The following is a 20,773-nucleotide window of genomic DNA, read 5'->3' as shown; positions in this document are numbered from 1 at the left end:
ATAATATTTATAATAAAAAAAGATATATATATATTATACTAATATCTAAAATAATATATTAGAATTATTTTTTAAATCTTTAAATATATGTATTCTTAGTCAACTAATTAGTAATTGGATAAAATAAATAATAGCTGAAATTGTGTCAATAATTGCATTCATTGTGCTTATGGCTTCCTAATCACAAAGCTTCTAAATTAACTAGTTAGATGCTTTTTATGTATTAGATTATAAATAATACCCAGATAGACAGACATTCCAAGTTCGTGTGGAGGCTCGAGTGACAAATCTCATAATAGAGTATGTCAAGGGTGATATCAATACCACCATTTCCCCTGTTTTTCATAGAGTACTATGAAAATTCATTTATGTTTTTATTTTTTATATTGGGATCATGTAATAGAAAATAACATTTTCAAGCCAAAATACAATCACAAATCAGAGTAAAAATACAAACGTACAATAAATTTAACATGACCTATATATACGAATAATTAACAAAACATTATTGTTCAGTATATAATTTTTCTTACAAAAATGCAAATATCTATATAATTTTTTGACGAAGATTACAAATTTTCTTGTATAATTTTTTTGAAAAAATAGCAACTATTTTGTATATTGTTTTGGGTGAAAAATTTCAAATATACACAGCATGATTTTTTTAACTTATATATTTAAAGAATATAATTAACATTTATATAATTAAATTAATATAAAATATAAATAAACTTAAACTTAATAAAAATATTTAATAAAATATAATTTTTAATAAACATATTTCTACAACATTATATAGAAATTAAATTTTGTTTTAATATCTAGAGAGACAAAATTATTTAATTTTAAAAAGAAGATTGAATTAAGATAAAAATAAAAATACACGGACTAAATTGTGACTAGTGTAATGACACGTAACATGATAATGATATGTGACACTATCATTATCACATCATACTATCATTGTCACATGACACATTTGACATGTGACAATTTAAAAAAATATATAAAAAATAAAATTAATTAAAAAATATTTAAAAGAATAAAAAAACTACAATCTGACACGTGACATCCTCTTTAACATGTTAGTGTTGTACTAACGGAAAGGACATGATTGCATCAATTTTTAAAAAATAGATAGTCAATTAACACAAAAGAAAATTGAGGGATTGATTTGTGACTTTGACCCAAAAATATGGCTTGTTGGAATGATTAAACGAAGAAAATATTGTCCATGGTTGTTGAATATAAGGTAATGCTTTTGAATCCAATGGACTTGGGTATTTTGAAATTTTGTAAAGAGGGTTACTCCCTACACCACCCCACATTGCTCTCTACACCACCACATTTTTTGAAAATTCCAAAACTATCATTTATATTTTAAAATATCCTATACCCCCACATTTTTTCTTCAACGGATGTCGACATTCGTTAAAGAAAAAATACTTCAACGGATATGTGACATCCGTTACCGGATATGCTACATTCGTTCAAGTTTTTTTTAAATTTTTCGTTTATTAATTTATCATTTTTTATATTATTAAATAAACGGATGTGACCACATCCGTAGTTTTTTCTTCTCAGTTTATTAATTTATATATTTTAAATTAATATTTAATTTTATTTTAAATTTATTATATAAATATATATAAATTAATTTTATTTTATTTAATAAAATAATAATTATTAATTTAATTTATATATTATTATTTAATTAATTATTATAATATTTTTAATATTATTATTAGTTAAATGTATGTACCACATTGCAGTTTTTTTTCCTATTTTATTAATTTATATATTTTAAATTAATCTATAAATATTATTTAATTTTATCTTAAATTTATTATATAATTATATATAAATTAATTTTATTTTATTTAATAAAATAATTATCATTAATTTAATTTATATATTATTATTTAATTAATTATTATAATACCTTTTATATTGTTATTAGTTAAACAAACGTGTCACATCGGTAGTTTTTTTAGTCTATTAATTTATATATTTTAAATTAATATATAAATATTATTTTATTTTATTTTAAATTTATTATATAATTATATATAAATTTATTTTATTTTATATAATAAAATAATTATTATTAATTTAATTTATATGTTATTATTTAATTAATTAATTATTATAATATAAATATTATAAATGAAACGGATGTGCCATCCGTAGTTTTTTGTAGTTTATTAATTTATATATTTTAAATTAATATATAATTATTATTTCATTAAATTAATAATAATTATTTAATTAAATAAAATAAAATTAATTTTTGTAATATATTATAAAAAAATAAAAAATTAAAGTAATTTATAAATTAATTAAAATATAAATTTTAAGAAACTAAAAAATAAAATACTTAAACGGATGTCGCCACATCCGTCGTCCACGGATGTCGCCACATCCGTCGTCCACGGATGTCGCCACATCCGTCGTCCACGGATGTCGCCACATCCGTCGTCCACGGATGTCGCCACATCCGTCGTCCACGGATGTCGCCACATCCGTTGAATAAAATTGGGTATGGGATGGTGAAACGGATGTTGATATCCGTTTTATATCAAGGGTAAATTGGGTATGGGGTGGTGTAGGGAGCAATTGGTGGTGGTGGTGGGAGTAACACTCTTTTGTAAAAGTGACTAGAAGTTAAAATTAATGCATATGAAAGTTAATAATGAGTTATATATAACATATTATCTCATGCCAATCACTTTGATAACCGGGTTGCACAATGATCGTCACTCATAGCTCCTAGTTTGTTAATTGCATTACACCCATAGTAGAAATATTTAGATAAATTAAATAATACAAAAAGTAAATGAATAATATCTTATAAATACTTGTAAGGAAATCCATGTGACATTTTGAGTTGTGATAGTTGATCCACCACTCAATATATAATATCTACTAAAAGCACTAAAATAAAAACATTCAATGTTAAAAAACATGACATTGTATTCAAGGTCAATGTAGGCATTTCTTAAAATAGACATATGTCTCTATGAGGGGGAGACCGTTTATACAAAGAGCAAAATAGAGTTCTTATGGGTTAGGCTACCGAAAAACAAATGTATTTTGGTGATATGAGTAGCCAAATCAATCCCTTTAAGATATCCTTCAACTTCGCTCCTTGTTTGTGTCCCTTGCACCGGCGATCACTCTCCGCCCTCGTTAGTGCCCAGGTGTCACATGCCCACCAGCTTCCGCATGGTTCGTCCTTGAACCACACCGTATTGGGAGAGGCTAGGCTCTGATACCCCTTGTAACGTCCCAACAACTTACAGAGAATATTGACTACCCCCACACATCACCACTAGGCTTTCCAATGTGCTTTGTCCTCACTCGCACACTTTTCGGGAAAACTTCCCAGAAGATCACTCATCCCTAAATTGCTCCAGGCTAAGCACGCTTAACCATAGAGTTCTTATGGGTTAGGCTACCGAAAAGCAAATGGATTTTGGTGGTATGAGTAGCCAAATCAATCCCTTTAAGCTATCCTTCAACTGTATAGTCCCATACCTATACACTCTTTAGATCCCTCTCATTCCGGTGTATGTTCGATTCATCCATGTGTCCCTTCCACTGGAAGCCTGCCAGGAGCCGCTCCTTGTTTGTGCCCCTTGCACTTCGTGTCTCTTGCACTGATCATTCCCCGCCCTCGTCAGTGCCCGGGTGTCACACAGTACACTTTGATACTAATAGAACAAGCATGTGCCAATAATGATTGCATTGAAAGTTAGTTCAAACATTAAAATGCAAAAACTATAAGTTATGAAATTAAAAATAAGGATATATTTACTTATCTATATATGAAACAAGGTAAACTTGTTTCTTTCATTGCATTATAGAATTAATGATGTACTATTTTGTCTTTGGCCTCTTGTTACTCGTTTGGGGTCATGAAATGAGGGTCTATAAACCCTTATGTGTCATCCTTTCCTGCTTCCAAACAGAAAGAATGTAAGTACCTAAATTTGATACAAAATGAGAAGATACCTAAATTTGATACCCAAATTTATTAAGGTAAGTGATGAAAGCACGACTAGGACCTTCAAAATGAGAGCTCAACCAAGAGAAGAGGCATGAAAAGGGTAGAATTCAAATCAATCAACATACCCTTCCATGAGAGGCGGCCTTGCTCTGTCTCTGACTTGAGAGGCGACCTTGATCTATCTCTGACTTGAGAGGCGGCCTTGCTCCATTCTACTAAGCTTTATGTTGTCGAGCTTTCATGCTATATAGCTTTGATATCGAGCTTTCTGCTACCAAGCTCCATGTTGCCAAGCTCTATGGTGCTAAAATCCCTGCTCTCGAAGCTCCATGCTACCAAGGTCCATGTTATCGAGCTTCATGCTATCGAGCTATATTTTGTCGAGCTTTCGTGTTGCCAAGCTTTTGTGTTGCTTTATAACCATGCTATTGAGCTTCTATGTTGTTGGGGTGTTGGGTTGCTTTTCTACTGAGCTTTCATGTTATCTAGCTTTTGTGTTTTCTTTGATTAAGGGTTGTAATTAAGAGTTAATCCATGTTTAGTTTGACCTAATTTTGCGACAACTTACCCTTAAGCTATAAATAGGGAGTTGTATTGGTTGTAAAGACATATTTCAGAAGTTTAATCCTTATATTTGAATTTCACTATTCAAAGCGACAAATCTTCCTCACTTATCTAGAAACCTCCTCAAGTGGTGTGGCTTATTTTGTTTCCGCATTTCCATCAATTTGACATTGGCATTTCACCCTATTCGATAGATTTAGCTACTGAGATCTCGATTAAATCATATTTTTATATGTACAATGGAAGCTCGTTATCTGATATGATCATAGATGGGGCAACAATGAAGAGTTTATGAGTGACAAAAAAAGCACAAAAAGAGTAGAATAAATAAGCTTTCTCCTTTTGTTGCTTGTAGTGCAAGTAATCATGCATAGTTTGTAGCTTTTGAATTCTAGACTTGCTAGGAAGCTTATAAACCCTTTAGGAATGGAAGATTTAAGAGACGTGGGATTAAGATACACTAGGGACGTTGCTGGACAACTTAGGAAGCATTCCAAGTCTCACATCCCTTAAAAATCTCCACTATCGAATCGTATCAAGTAATAATAATTGGTAAGATCAAGTATCGTTTCCCAAGAGACTCACGACACTAAACAGTCATGCAATTACTTAACTAGTTAAGACTTTGAAAAACAATTTTAAGGTTTTGAATGCAAAAATAAGAAAGTAAATATGAATGCACTTTTGATCAATTGAAGAGAAACACAAAGGTGAATGAATGATATTGAAAATATGAAATGAGTATGTTGTTGGGGTTTAGATTTCACCTAGTTTACTCTCATGCATATAAGAATTCATCTTCTTCATTCAATTGTTAACATCACTTTCTAAATTACTTAAAACCCGATCCCTCGGCGAAGAAAGTCTATCCTTAATTACTAGACCACAATCCCTTGCATCTCTAATAATTAATTCTGCATTACGGTTAGAAGCTTAAGATGACCAAAACTCATATCCCTATCCCTGAGCAATACTGCTTTTGGGAGAAATTCTCTAGATCTAGATTTCCTCATATGTGTCCATATCACGAAAACCAATAATCTTGTCATGAATGAGTTAAACATAACAAGCATAAAGCAAAGAAGAATAACCCTAACAATTAATGAAAGAAGCATATATCAATTAAAACCAATTCAAATACATGAGAGTCACAAGGTTACATCATCCCCCAACAATTTCAATTTAGTTTCCCCTTGTCATGGAGAAACTAGATGAACAATGGAATGAGAATGAAAGATAAACCCTAAAAACCAAAGAGGAGAGCTTCCGCATCCACTTCTGCCTCCAGAGAGTTGGAAAAATCTGAATTTGTGTCCATTATGTCAAAAGATACTCCCTCTAGGATGTCCAAGTCCTTATATACAGTTGAATTGGATCATGGGCCAACGTCGGCAACACTCAGCGCCCTAAGTGGGGGTAACCGGGCGAAACTACAGAAAACTGGCGCTCAACGCCCCTTAGAGGGTACCCAAGCGGTATACGACACAAAAGTTGGTGCTCAGCGCCCTTAATGGGGCGCCAGACGCCCTGCGTGACCTTTGTGCTACTTCTCTGATGCTTTTACTGTCCCTCTTGAATTCCAACTCCTTGATACTTTTGCTCTTCTTCCAAATCATACCAATAACCCTACAAAATCAAAGGAATTCAGTGATAATATCATCAAGTATACCCTCTACTTACTTATTCACAAAACTAAACTAAAAACATGAGTTCAAGTAAGCTTCTAAGTCCAAAAAGGGTTGATTTAATATCAAAATTGCATAACAGATAACGGTATTTTCAACCGTTATCACTAAGGTAAGTGATGAAAGCATGGCTAGGACCTTCAAAATGAGAGCTCAACCAAGAGAAGAGGCATGAAAAGGGTAGAATTCAAATCAGTTAACATGCCCTTCCATGAGAGGCGACCTTGCTCCGTCTCTAAGTTGCCATGCTACCGAGCTCCATTCTACCAAGCTCTATGTTGTCGAGCTTCCATGCTATCTAGCTTTGCTATCGAGCTTTCTGCTCCCAAGCTCCATGTTGCCAAGCTCCATGTTGCCAAGCTCCATGTTGTCAAGCTCTATGGTGATAAACTCCCTGCTCTTGAAGCAAGCCCTAACGTCCTAACGTCCTAAACTGATATGAGGTGTTCATCAGTACAAATAAGAATGATTTTAAAAGTTTACGTACATCATCCATAACTATAAAACAAGTATATTGAACTCCTCATTGCCTACTAAGATCTTAATTGAATCATATTTGTATATGTACAATGGAAGCTCGTTATCCTTGCCAAAAACAGTAGTATCCCAAGAAATCTCCATTGACTTTATCCCTATGGTTGTAGCAACCTCCGTCAATGTGACTAGTGGATCCTCAAGAGACAATTTTTTTTAGCCACGTGCAACTCTGTTTCATGTTGCTACACACAAAGCAAACATGACATTAGTTAGGATAATATATACAATATGTGTAACAATATTAGTGGTGATACAAGTCGATTCATTGTGTGGTTTAATCCTAATGAGATGTTTAGGCCAACTGATCGATGTTTGCAATGCTTGCGGACCACTAATTGGGGGGGGGGGGGGGGGATACATAATTAACCAACGTTTAAAACTCACCATCGACAACTGAAGCTAATTTCAATCCTCATTTCAGTTGCAATTGAGCAACTCCTTTTAGTGTTGACTCTTACACTAAGAGAAAGGTCAAGTTGTACTACAATGGGGTGCTTTTACGAAAGTAGTAAGCTTTCTAGCCGCTTTTCAAATTCTTCCATCATCGCTTGTTGCTCTTGTCATATTTCTTCCAATATTTTTCTTATATGCTCTCGTTCTTCTCTCATCTCCTCTCATAGTTGTTCAACCAAGTTAACTTTCATTTACTACAAGTACTCCTCCGTAAGAACACTAAAGGATGAATGAGATTGGAATTGTAATGAGGCTCCAAAGTAACATCGAATCCTCACACTGTATCCAATAGTACGAACATTGTTAAGGTCATTCAAGAACAACATTACCTCTCGACCAATGGGATTGAAAACACCATGGGTCTACTACTCAACTAAAGAATCCTACAAGAAGGAATCATACATAATTAGAAGACTTTAAATTGAATAATAAGTTTTAAATTAAACTATTGAAACATGTATACTTACAATCCGCTCAATTACTAGTTGTGATTCTTCATAAGTCCATGTTCCTGACCTTTTAAGATGAACCTACTTTCATTTGTCATGGCAAGATGGTGAGATGGAGGTTAATTTGAATATGCACTACCATCGTCATTGCTAGATACATAATGTACTTTAAGCTTTTCTTTGATCATCTTCTACTCTACTTTTAATAACCACCACGAGAAAATGAGGAGTCTCATTATATGCTTGGATCTCCTGTGCTTTTTTCTGAATACCCTATAAACATTTAAATGAAATTTACTTAGTATTATATGTAACGAAATAGTAATAAAAAGAATATATGTGATGTTACTAATCTCACATTTCTCACTTTCTCGAGTTTGTACAAATTGTTGTCAAGTTTCTTCATGAATGCAACTCTACTTGTACATGGACTTTCACATTTTCTTTCACCATACTAACAAAACAAGCCATGAACTATGATTAATACTAAAATTTTCATTAGGATTCATTCCATCTATAACTAGTCCAACTCTAAAATTCCTTGATTCATTTTTGAGTGCATGAAATTATTTATCAATGTTCTTTGATTGCATAAAATTTGTAGTATAATGAAGTAGTCCACACATTTCCACTCATCAACATGCCATGTAAGGTTTCTAGCATCACTTGGATTCAAAAACATACATTTAAACCTTAGAATTATTGATGGATATCAAAATGCATTCAAAGGAGGGTTGTGCTTTATGATCTCATTACTATTCTCCTTATCACCATCTTTGACCTTATATAATGTGACAAACCACACTTGGGACAAATTCTCGACTCTGCAAACTTTTTTTCTATACAAAATACAATCATTAGAACATGAATGAATATTTTGGTGTTCCATACCCATTAGAAAAAGGATCTTCATTACCTCATACATTCAATCAAGTAGTATATTACTTTTAAGAAACATTTCCTTCAACAACTAAATCAATTTTGTGAAGCTTTCATTAGTCTACCCATTTAATGCCTTTAAATTCATTAACCTTAATACTATTGATAATCATGTCAAGTTAGTTGAACTAGGATATAATGGGTTCTCTACATTAATAGTCATATTTTCACACACCGCTTCAACAAAGGTTTGTACTCCAACATCACAGACCGTGATCTTCAATTTACCGTCCATTGTCCAATCAACAGATTCATGTGTTTCAATCACACTTGGAATGTCTACTAATTCACCATGTCACATCCATGTTGTATATTATAAAAGATGTTCTCCCTTTTAAACAATTCACACAAGGAAATCTCATCCTTACTCTATTTTCTACACTACCAACATTGCGTTAAGCGAACCGTAAAAACTCACCAACCCTTCTTTTGTAATCATCACTTATACGTGACAAATTAATCCAATCCCAATTCATATATATGTTCTATAAATACATGATCGAAATTAGTTTTCTATCAATGCATTCAAATCTCACATTTTTTCATAAAAAGGTATGACCCTATCCAATTCGAGAAGATTCACTTATAATTGAATAACACATTTCGATAGCATTTCACGTTTTTCTCAATGTTTGTTAAAGGTCATGCACATCCGGACTTAATCCCAACACGTTTAACATATATTTCAAATAACAATTCATACTCATTAATTCCCATAGTACTTAAATTAAAGAAAAGTTATCTAACAATTCATACTTATTACCAAAATATTAAAAAAACATTTATAATAACTCCTAACAATAAACTTATTCAATATAATTTTACACTAACACATTTTGTAAGATATTAATAATGTATATTGACTTTGAAAAAGAAGAGTAACAAACAAGAGGGAATGAGGATAATGTTGGTCAACATAACCATAATGACAAACAGGGTGATCACGAACGTTGGCACTGGAGGCCAGGAAGGTGGTCGCAAACAACGACAAAGGAAAAAGGCGTATAGAAAATAGGCACAAAGTATACTCTTGAACAATTGTTTTAATGGTGGAAGTGACCTACAATGGCTTGTGAATGACGATAACAACAAAAAAGGAAGTCTTCAAATTGAGCAGCGACAAGGGTAAGTGACAGACAACTACAAGGAAGTAGTGAAAAATTAGGACACGAAATATGAATGTCTTATAAAAATGAAAATTAAATGGTCATATGATGACGATTTTAGACCATCGTTATTTCCAAAGACGATGAATTGTTACCCCCAAATATGTTGGGATAAACTTAAATTTTAGGAGTTTATTAATAACTTTGTTTAAATCTTATTTTATTAGTTTTGGATTTAGTAATATTTAGTTTGATTTTGATAGAGATAGAATAAGGATAGATAGTTTTTGATTTTCCATTTATTTAGGTGCAATATTATTTTATTTTGTTGATATAAGATAGAGATATATTAAGTAGATTTTATTTTGAGTCAATTAATATTTTATTTTTAGTTTTTATTATTTGTACTTGGTTCAAGGTCCAATTTTCTCCTACTTAAAGGGTGTTAAGGTTCAATGAAAATAACCGTAGTGAATTGAAGAGTATTATCATAGTGTGGGTCACTCATTTTAACAAAGTGGTATAAGAGCTTTATGTTCTGAGCACTGAGAGAAAAAAAGGAGAGAGAGAAGAATCAAACACTGTGAGAGAAAAATTGAGTGCTTGGGTTTTCTGTGAGAAAGTTGACAAAGGTAGTCAACAGAGAAAGAGTGTCACAATTATCAGAAAAGATCAATTACGACAATTGGTATTTGTAGATTAAAGTTCTTCTTGCATCCTAAGATGTATGGGACATAGTGGAGGACAGGTACAATGAACGCACAAAGGATAAGCATCCGACAATGACCCAGATTGCTGCATTGAAAAGGACTCGGGTGAAAGACAAATCAACTTTATACTTTCTGTACAATGTAGTGGATGAATCAGAGTTCGAGAAAATACCTAATGCAAAGTCAACAAAAGAAGTCTGGGAAGTTCTGGAGGTGGCTTACAAAGGAGATATTTGTGTGAGGCAAGTTCAAGTACAAGCTCTCAAAAGAGAGTTTGAACATATGGAGATGGATGAAAATGAGGAAGTTGTTGAGTTTATAGCTTGAGTGTAGAAGATGGCTAACCAAATTGAAATGAACGGTGAAGATGTTCCTCCTAATCGACTGCGAAAAAGATCTTGAAAAATTTGACGGATGATTTTGAAGAGATAAAGGATCTGTCAACTCTCACTGTGAAGGAGTTAGTTGGGTATTAAAGGCCCACGAACTGAGGAAGAAGAAGAAAAAGAGGGAACCCAATGATCAAGCACTACAAGCACATTTGGACTCAAATGAAACTTGAAATACTCAGAGCCGAGGTCTTGAAGGTCGAGGACGAGGTGGACGTAGCCGAGGTAATTTTAGGTTGATAGTGAAGAACAAACCAGTCAGCAGAGTTGGCGTGACCGAGGATAAGGGAAAGGTCGAGGAGATCGGTCAAGATTGAAGTGTTTTAACTGTGGCAAGCATGACCATTATGCAAACGACTGTAGATTGAGGAAGTGTTAGGCTAACCACATTGCAAAGTATTGTCAAACTGAGACAAAGAGGTAGACAAAACTCCTTACTAAAGATGTGGAAGAAGAGTGTGGAATTTTTTTGATAGCAAAGAGCTCAAATGTAGAGAGTGTGGAGTTGGAGAGCTTGGTTCCAACAATGATGAAGCAGAAAACATGGAGATGGAAAACCTGAAGAAGAAACTAAGACAAAAAGATGAAGAGATCCAACAAGTAGAGAGACTTCTAGATGAAACTAATGAGATGATGAATAAATAGAAGGTTAAACTTGAGGAGCTGAAGAAGGCAATAGTTGACAAGAACGAGGAAGCATCTAGTGTTCTTAAACTAGATGAAAACAGAAAAGAGAAAGATGATACACATGGAAAGCCAAATAAAGGATGATAAATTTAAGTTTACGGAGTAGTTTTGTTGGGATAAACTTAAATTTTACGGGATTTATTAATAATTTTGTTTAAATCTTATTTTATTAGTTTTGAGTTTAGTAATATTTAGTTTGATTTTGATAGAGATAAAACAAGGATAAGTAGTTTTGATTTTCCATTTATTTAAGTACATTATTATTTTTTTTGTTGATATAAAATAGAGATAAATTAAATAAATTTTATTTTAAGTTAGTTGATATTTGTTTTTAATTTTTATTATTTGTATTTGGTTCAAGGTTGAATTTACACTTTTTTTTTTTTTGTGTTAAGGTTGAATGAAAATAAGACTATTATCATAGTATGAATAATTTTTTTTAACAAAATCGTCGTTATTTGTCCAACGTTGAAAAGCAATTATGGATTTACAATCAATTAATCATCATGAAGGAAACCAGTAGAGTTGACTTTATTGCTATTGATTATGTCAATATTGCAAATGGATATCTCCACCAAAGAGTTGTAAAATATAGATTTGAGAGATAATGGAAACATAGTACTAATAATAATATCAAGCATTTGAATTCTCCCACCTTTGACATTTTCGTCAAGATAAAGGGAAAACATGTTATATTAGCTTTCAGAGCCTTCCATTTTTTCAAAAGTATCCCATGTGCATTGACAATGTCTCTCATATTACAACAAGAAATTTATTATCATCAATGGTGTCGGTATACTTCTTTTTCTTCTACTGCTAAGAAAACAATTCAAGTGCAACTTTTCACCCTAAACTTTTGGATCATCTTGAAATTGGGGACCATCAAATTTTAAAACGTTTAAAAATAATTTTCAACAATTTTCACAATACAAATACAAATCTTATTCATCCAACAAGCCTCCACTTTTATTTCTCATAGCTTTATCAAATCTCTTAGAGCTTATACCTTTTATTAGGTTGATGGACGACAAAATTCTTTAATATATCTATAGAAGAAAGTGCAAGCAATCTCAGTCACCAGATGTTTTCAGTTAAAAATAAATATTTCATATATGATACAGATATTATATATATATATATGTATATATATATAGACGTGTGACACGATCGAGGACACCTACATATGAATTTACTTCCAAATCCAATTTCATTTACCTCCAAATTCATTCAAATAATCAACAAAAAAAATTATTTTCAAATTCTTTCAAATCTCCTCAATTACTCTCCCTCAAATCTACTCAAGTGAACAAGGCCTTAAAGAAGAACTAGCTAGTTAATAAAATATTATTCATTTTATTATTAAAATTTACATAAAAATATAAAAAAGAGTAAAGTATTGGAGGCTTTCAATTCTAAATACAGTAAAATTATTTTAATCCGTATAATGTTATTTTAGTAGTAATTAATATACAGATAGTTATTATATTTAATAGTAATAAATTGAGTATGAGGATTTCTTTGCTGGTTTTGGATTAAAAAGGAAAATAATTTATTTAAATTTCTGTAATATCTTAAAAAGTACTTGTTCACAAAGAATATATGTATATATATAATTAGTAAAAGGAAAATGGTTTTTTGAAACTACTTGCACTAGACAACTTACTTTTTAAGAATGTTTTGGTCATTGAAAAGACTTTTATATTATTACAGAAAAAGAAACATTAAAGGATAAAATAACAAATATTAAATGTGTAAAAATTTGTCAGGTATCAAAATAATGATTTTCTCATTAAAAAGTAGTTGCAGGAGGAGGTTGTATGAATTTTTCCTGTTTTCAACCGATTCCTAAAGAGTGTTTATATTACAAAAATTATACCTTAACACTTGACAATTAATATAAAAGAGAAAAATTTTAATGATAAAAATGTATGACAATGAGTTGTGAGCAGGTACATTATTTTATTTTTCAACTAAAAGAGTACAATTATAAAGTAATTTTATATTTGAATATATCAAATCGTATCATCTAAACTAGATCATTAAATAAGTTTGATTAACAAGATCAAACTTTGAACTGTGTTTGGAAAATATCATTCAATAATTCCCTACAATTTTAGTAACGCGTGAGATTATAACAGTATTAAGTATATTGCTATGGCTTGCTTCTTCTGTGGTTCTTTGAACATGCAGCTTATATGGTGTTTGCCACATCAATGACAAAGCGATATTTAACATCATTCTTTTCTAGTCTCTCCATAGCAGTGTTCACGTACTCCATTGAAATGACTTCCACATCTGCTGTAATATTGTGTTTTGCTGCAAAATTAATCATCTCTTGAATCTCTTCTCTCCCACCTCCTGCACTTCCAGCAATCATCTTTCTCCCTATATATAATTCAACACATTTTCATACTGTTACTCATTTTCCTCTACATGATACATATAAAACAATTGTGGAAGTGTTATAACAAGACTCACCCAAAAGCAAAGGCATAGCTAAAACCTCAAGAGGTTTGGCTGGTCCACCCAACAAAATCAACTTTCCTCTTGTTTTCAATAAACCAATCAGTGGTTGGATGGAGTGATTAGCTGAAACAGTGTCAATAATGGCGTCCATGGTTCCCACGGCATCCTAAAATCACCCCCACCACAGAAATTCAGTATTCAGATTTTGATCATGTCATGCATGCATGCATATACATTATATCAGTAGATTAAACCAAGCAAATTGGTGTGTGAGTGTTACCTGCAACTGTTGTTGGTCTCGACTAACCAAGAATGCATCTGCACCAAACCTCTCCAATGCTTCCTTTTTCTTGCTGGGAGATGTACTTATCACAGTGACACGCATGCCAAAAGCCTTGGCAAACTTCACAGCCACGTGACCTAGGCCTCCCAGGCCCACCACACCCAAGTGCAACCCGGGCTGAGTAAGCCCGTGATACTTCAACGGGCTGTAGACTGTGATTCCAGCACACAACAAGGGGGCTGTACTAGCCAGTGGCATGGACTTCGGGATTAGCACCGCAAAGTTCTGATCAACCACCAGATTATCAGAGTATCCACCTTGGGTTACTGTTCCATCATGGCAGCGTGCACTGTAGGTTAAAATCATCTTTGGACAATACACATAGAATCCCTCGCTGCACTCCGAACACGAGCCGCACGAACCCACAGAGCCACCCACACCAGCTATGTCTCCAACACTGAATTTTGTGACTTTGCTACCCACCTTTGTCACTTTACCCACAATCTCATGCCTAAAACAACGTATGCTCGTTTCAGTATATACTTTATTCCACATAGTAAGACAAAAGTTTTATGAGTAACTAAGCAAAAAGTCGCAGTTTTTAACGATTAAAAGGAGATCTTTCTGGAGAAAATAGTATACCCAGGAACCATTGGATAGATCGACATCCCAAAGTCGTTCCTCGCGAAGTGGAGGTCCGTGTGGCAAATCCCACAGTAGAGTATTTCGAGTGTGATATCATTATCACCGTTTGCCCTGTTAATTTTGTTCAAGAAAACAAAAAATCAGTCCTTTTGCAAATGGGGTTTTCTTTGAAGAGCATGCAATTTCAATTAAGACATATTATACCTTCTTGTAAAGTGGAATGGGGAGAGAATTCCCGAATCGTCTCTAGCTGCCCACCCATATGCAGAAACTTCTCCCTTTTCACTGCCTGCTAACACGTTCGACATGTTCAAATTTTGCAAGAGAAAAGGGACTGATAGAATTAATGAAACTGGAAAAGAATGGCAACTTTTTGTGAAGAACTAACTGAGGAGCTGAGGATATATATAATAAGGTTTTTAACGCATGAATATATATAAATTTATTAGGCCGAAACGTGAAACCATAACTGACCCACGCAGTGAAGTCACCGAGTAAGACTTTAGCGGAGGACGGACGTGAAATTTATTTATTTTTGTCAATTCCCTGAGCAACAAGTTTTGAAAATGGAGACTAGAATTAATATCTTAGGAAATGCTAATTCAAAGGTGGAAAGTGACAGAAATGTTTTAGTGAAGCTGGTGTTTTGTTATTGGACGAAACGGTCTCCTGGAAGGGTAGACGAGGCCGCCGTCGCTCATTGAGAAAATTCAACTTTCTCGCTCAGTCAGGCACTTGGTTACTCATCAACCGGCTGCTGCTACAGTAATGGGAAAAATAGGAGTGGTGAGATCACACTTCACAATTCTTCCGTAAACATCATTGCCATTCTTAATTTATTTTGCTGCATTCAACTTTCTCTTTCATCATAATACCTATAATAATATCTTGGTGGGACATGCCGGGCTTCTTTAGTCATAGTAATTTTCCAACTCTAATGTGTAATGATTTAGACATCGTCCTTCTTATAATTGTAATTAAAATCTTATTGTCTTATAAAAACTAGATCTTCTAGAATCATTTTTTAAATTTAAATTAAAGGGTAACTCGGGTATTTACTTTTTATTTCCTGCTGAGAAAGGAAGTTTAAAAAAATAATTTCACATTATATATACCAATAATTTCACATTAGCATCAACAACAAAATTTAAATACAATAAACAGCAAATATTTTTTTTAAATATAATTTTATTTTTTAAAACAAATAAAAAATCAAATACAAAATATGATTAATTATTTTTTCTTAAATTCCGCAATAATTAATTTTTCAATTCAAAATACAATATAAATAATTTATTGTATATGAAAAAAGTCTGCCCATAATAATTAAAATATCAAATTTATTCTATATTCTACAAATATTTTCTCTCCAAAAAAAAAATTGTTACAAAAAAGTACACTATTAAAACTTTTTTTTTTCATTTCTTACTCCATTTATTTTTTATATTCAAACGATATATTAATTTTACTCAAAAATATATAAGATAATTTCATACCTAATAAAAATTAAATCCTTACTAAAGTCCTAATAAACTCAATCATATATATAATTTAATATACAAAATCTGAATATATTCATTCTATTCAAGAAATTTCTACACTATAAAATATCATCTGTTTAAAATTTTGATAACTATGTTCATTCCTTAATATTAATTTTAAGATAAATAAACAATATTTATTTTAGATAGTTCAAAAACTCTTTTTACTGATATTGTATAATAACACTTGTGTATATTGTTTTAAAAGAATACTTAGACTTATTGTTTAAAAAACAAAAGTAGTCAGGAAGTATTTATTTGACTAATTTATAAGTTAATTTGACCTTTACGTATACAGGGGCCTTTCAGAAGAATATGAAAGTGTTTTATTTTAGTTTTAACTTATAATTTCTACTCCCTTTTTCCATTATTATACTTATATTTTAATACATGCTTTTATTATCTTTAATTTATTTTTATATATTATTATATTATTTTTAATTTTTTAAAATCTCTTATACAATTCAAATTAAAAAAAAGAAACTTTAAATTAAAAAACTTATAAAAAAATAAACTGAATAATAACTTAGATTAAAAATTAAATAAAAATCAATTTCTAAAAAAAATGAAACTTAATTAATACTTATTGGATAAATTCTTTTAAATAAACAACATATCTAACTAAAAAGTAGACGCAGACATTTGAATACAATAACATATCTACCTAACATTCTAGGAGTTTTATAATTTCATTTTTAAAATATTACATAAATGATTTCATATCATAACAGTAAATATTTACGTTTTTTGGGAATAATCACTAAACCTTTTATTCAGTTAATATATTTAAGGTACCATTAATAATTTTAATTGTTATATATTTACTAATATCATATGCATTTAATATTTTTCTAAATAGTATACAATTAATAATATTCATTTTATCGATTTTAAAAGTTCTTTTTAAGTATCATTTAAAATGATTCTTAACTTATTATTCAATATAGTTATTTCTATATATAATAATAATAAATTAATTAAGTTTTGAGTTTCTTATAAATTTAAATATTTTTAACTAAAATTTTAATAAATATTTTAATTATTTTTAAAATTTTATATTTCTCAATTAAATTCTTACGGTTTAATTTTTTTCATTAATTAAATAATGTAATTGTTATCTTACTTCATCTTCTAATGGTAAGAGACGACAATACGCTTTTGATTAAGATTGATAACAGTCTTTTGATCACGGTTGGTAAAGACGTAGAATAATCAAAATATGATAGTTTGGTCTAACATAATTTTAATTAAAATAATAAAAATAACTTATCATATTTTATATTAAGTGTATTATGTTTTATATTAATTATAACATCTCATAATTTTTAACATGTTAAAAAAAAGTGAAATGACAGTTCAAAAACCTCATCATCTAGTTAATTTAGAAATTAGACAACAAAAATTGAATTAAAAAAGTACAAAGATTTTGAATACTCAACATTTTTATTAAAAAATAAACTAAATATACCAAAATTTACAAAGAAATTGAAAGTTAATTACATTTTGAAAAATAATATTTAATTTTAAAAGAGTAAACGTAAGAGAAAAAGAAAAGCTTGATCGAAACGTAACTCAAAATCTTGATCATATATATATATTATATATTATATATATATATATTATATATTATATATATATATATGGGTTTGGTAACATAAATAAGTAAGATATTTTTTTAGTTGGTACATTTTAGTAAAGTGTATCGGGTTTTAGTAGACAAAAATACTCTCATATGGATTCTAAGTTTTAAGGTAAAGGATATTTGAATAATTTTCATTTCCAAAATTAAAAAAAACAAGAAACTCCAAAACCCTTATCATCTTTCTCTCATCCCTCATACCTCTCCACCATTTCTCTTTCATCTCTCACACTTCAACATTCTCTCTATCATTCCTACAATAGCTCCAACTAAAAAAAATCAGAAACAGTCACCTAATCTTAATTCACTTTCTCCACTTATCCAATTTGTCTTTGTTTTCCACTTTAATAACAAAATAATTGATGATTTGATGTTGATTTTTGATTGGAGGGCTTTTCCCTTCTGATTGTTATTAAATTTGTTAAAAACTAAAGTTTACAATAATTTCAAAACCAAAAAAAAAAGAAATCTCTCATGAAAAGACGATAGCATCAACCCATAATAGTTGCAAAGAATTTAGTTTTTAAATACCAATTTTGATAAAATCATAGAAATGAAAGGAGTATAAGTTAAACTATCAACGTGATGGTAACAAATTATTAAGTTTAAATTTCAATTTGAAAGTCAGTACCTTTTGTTTTTCTTAATTTTACTTATGCGGCAAATGATAAATCATAATGACAACATCATGTTTATAATAAATCATAATGACAACATCATGTTTATAATTTTTATAAAATCATATAAATGAAAGGAGTAGAAATTAAACCATGAGCGTGATGGTAACAAATTTATTAAGTTTAAATTCCAATTTGAAATTAGTTTGTTTTTCTTAATTTCACTCTTGTGGCAAATGATAAAGGAGAATGACAACATCATGTTAATATTGAATAAACAAGTTAGAGATGTGAAATGTTTAAAATAAACTTACATAATGTCATTTACTTTGAAAAATAATTTTTTGGTCAAACTGAGAGGTAACATGTTCATTATGACTAGTTTACCAATTTCTGGTTGAATTTTAGTTAATTGGTATATTAATGTAGTTCTTCTTGGAAACTATTCAATATTCTGTAATCTGTTCAAATAAAGAAGATGCGTAAGGGGACAAAAATGAAATGAAAACATGCTTATCAATATGAAACATTCGAAAAGGAACGAGCAATGGTCTCTTTATTGAATAAGGGGACAAAGCCAATAACAATAATTTTCTCTCTTCAATAATTTCTTCATGTTAAATCATTTAGTACTATGTGTAGGAGCTTCATTTTTTTGTTGTGTTTAAGATTGGTTATACAAAGAAAGGTGAAAAGTATATTCCAACGAAAAATATGTTTTTAGAATTATTTTTAAGAGCTCACTTTCGAAATCCATTTTCTAGACAATCACTTATCCCTTCCAAAATCCCCTTTCCACATAAGGGTTTTTCTCTTCTGAAAAATATTTCTAGACTACTTAATAGTTCAAGTATCAAATCTCCATAGAGATAAACTACTAATTCTAAAATTTAAAAACGAAATTTAATAATAATCAGAAGGGAAAAGATATAACACAACCCTCCAATCAAAAATCAATATCAATATCATCAATTATTTTTTTTATTAAAGTGGAAAACAAATGACCGAACAGAGCAAGAGTAACCAATTGCAGTGTCGCGAGTTACTTTGTGTGAGTTAGAGAGAGAGGATGGAGATGAGAGAGAAACAAATTTGATAAGTGAGCAAGATGGATAGGGTTAGATGAATGTTTCTGATTTTTTTCAGTTGGAACTACTGTAGGGATGAGCGATAGAATGTTAGAGTGAGAGAGATGAGAGAGAAAGAGCTGAGAAGAATGAGGGATGAGAGCGGTGAGTAAGGATTCGAGGTTTCTTGTTTTTCTTTTTAAATTTTGAGAATGAAAATTATTCAAATAACCTTAACCTTAAAACTGAGAATCTATACTATATGAGATATACATATATCAACTAAAAAACTGAGCGTATATATATAAACCCATATATATATATATATATAATAAATTATTGAATGCGTTAGAATAATTATATTTTATTAATTAATTTTATAAAAGGATTTAATTAATTAATTATGATTAAAGACCTATATGTTATAACAATTAATATTTTATTTTACTAAGAAACCAAATTAAAATATTAAAACTTAAAAAAGTAACTGACATAAATTATATAAATAAATAATGATTTATATATGTGTAAACACATTTATCGTTTATCATTTCTGTTTTTTTATGTCATAAAAAAAAACGTGCTCAACAGAAATAACATCAATATCTAATTTTTTAAGCTTTCGTTTTTTAAACTTTCCTTCTGTTCTAAAGAAAATTAAAAACTGCTCCATTTGATTGTTGTTTCTAATAAATTGTTACAAGTTTGGGAAATTCTTTACTTTAATACTTTTGATATGTGGTTTTATTTCCTGTATCATTATATTTAAATATATGTTTAAAAAATAAAAAAAACAACGAAACAGATACTTGATTATTAAACACATTAAATAGAAATATTAATTGTATATTAATTATTAAAGTTATTTCTGAGATGATTGACAAAGTCTAATATGAGTTAGAAAGAATATCCACATGTTGAGAATTGGAATCACTCGTTAAATATGGCTTCTGCTATTGCTGTTGTCCTCATTTTTTCTCTCAGCCA

At 30.4% G+C, this 20,773-nt stretch overlaps 1 protein-coding gene across 1 annotated transcript; it reads right to left on the bottom strand.

The window, feature by feature from the left end:
* Positions 1-13,425: 13,425 nt before the first annotated feature.
* LOC148196120 (putative mannitol dehydrogenase) lies at positions 13,426-15,320 on the bottom strand. The gene is made up of 5 exons (XM_088095442.1): positions 15,127-15,320; positions 14,920-15,033; positions 14,275-14,788; positions 14,007-14,160; positions 13,426-13,913 (listed from the first exon to the last, which is right to left on the bottom strand). Exons 1-5 carry the CDS (start codon positions 15,228-15,230, stop codon positions 13,720-13,722), a joined length of 1,080 nt encoding a protein of 359 aa, XP_087951568.1. The 5' UTR covers positions 15,231-15,320; the 3' UTR covers positions 13,426-13,719.
* Between the last annotated feature and the right edge of the window lie 5,453 nt (positions 15,321-20,773).

The sequence above is a fragment of the Vigna umbellata genome, chromosome 7 (assembly GCF_029865625.1).
Source record: "Vigna umbellata cultivar VRB3 chromosome 7, Vumbellata_1.0, whole genome shotgun sequence".
Taxonomy (NCBI): Eukaryota; Viridiplantae; Streptophyta; class Magnoliopsida; order Fabales; family Fabaceae; genus Vigna; species Vigna umbellata.
This window is presented reverse-complemented; position numbering and strand designations above follow the sequence as displayed.

Excerpts from the sequence above, each read along its gene's own strand:
- LOC148196120 (XM_088095442.1), bottom strand. The coding sequence starts at position 15,230 with ATGTCGAACGTGTTAGCAGGCAGTGAAAAGGGAGAAGTTTCTGCATAT. Across the intron at positions 14,789-14,919 it reads ATCTATCCAATGGTTCCTGG|GCATGAGATTGTGGGTAAAG; the intron begins GTATACTATTTT and ends ACGTTGTTTTAG. Across the intron at positions 14,161-14,274 it reads GAGACCAACAACAGTTGCAG|GATGCCGTGGGAACCATGGA; the intron begins GTAACACTCACA and ends GGGTGATTTTAG.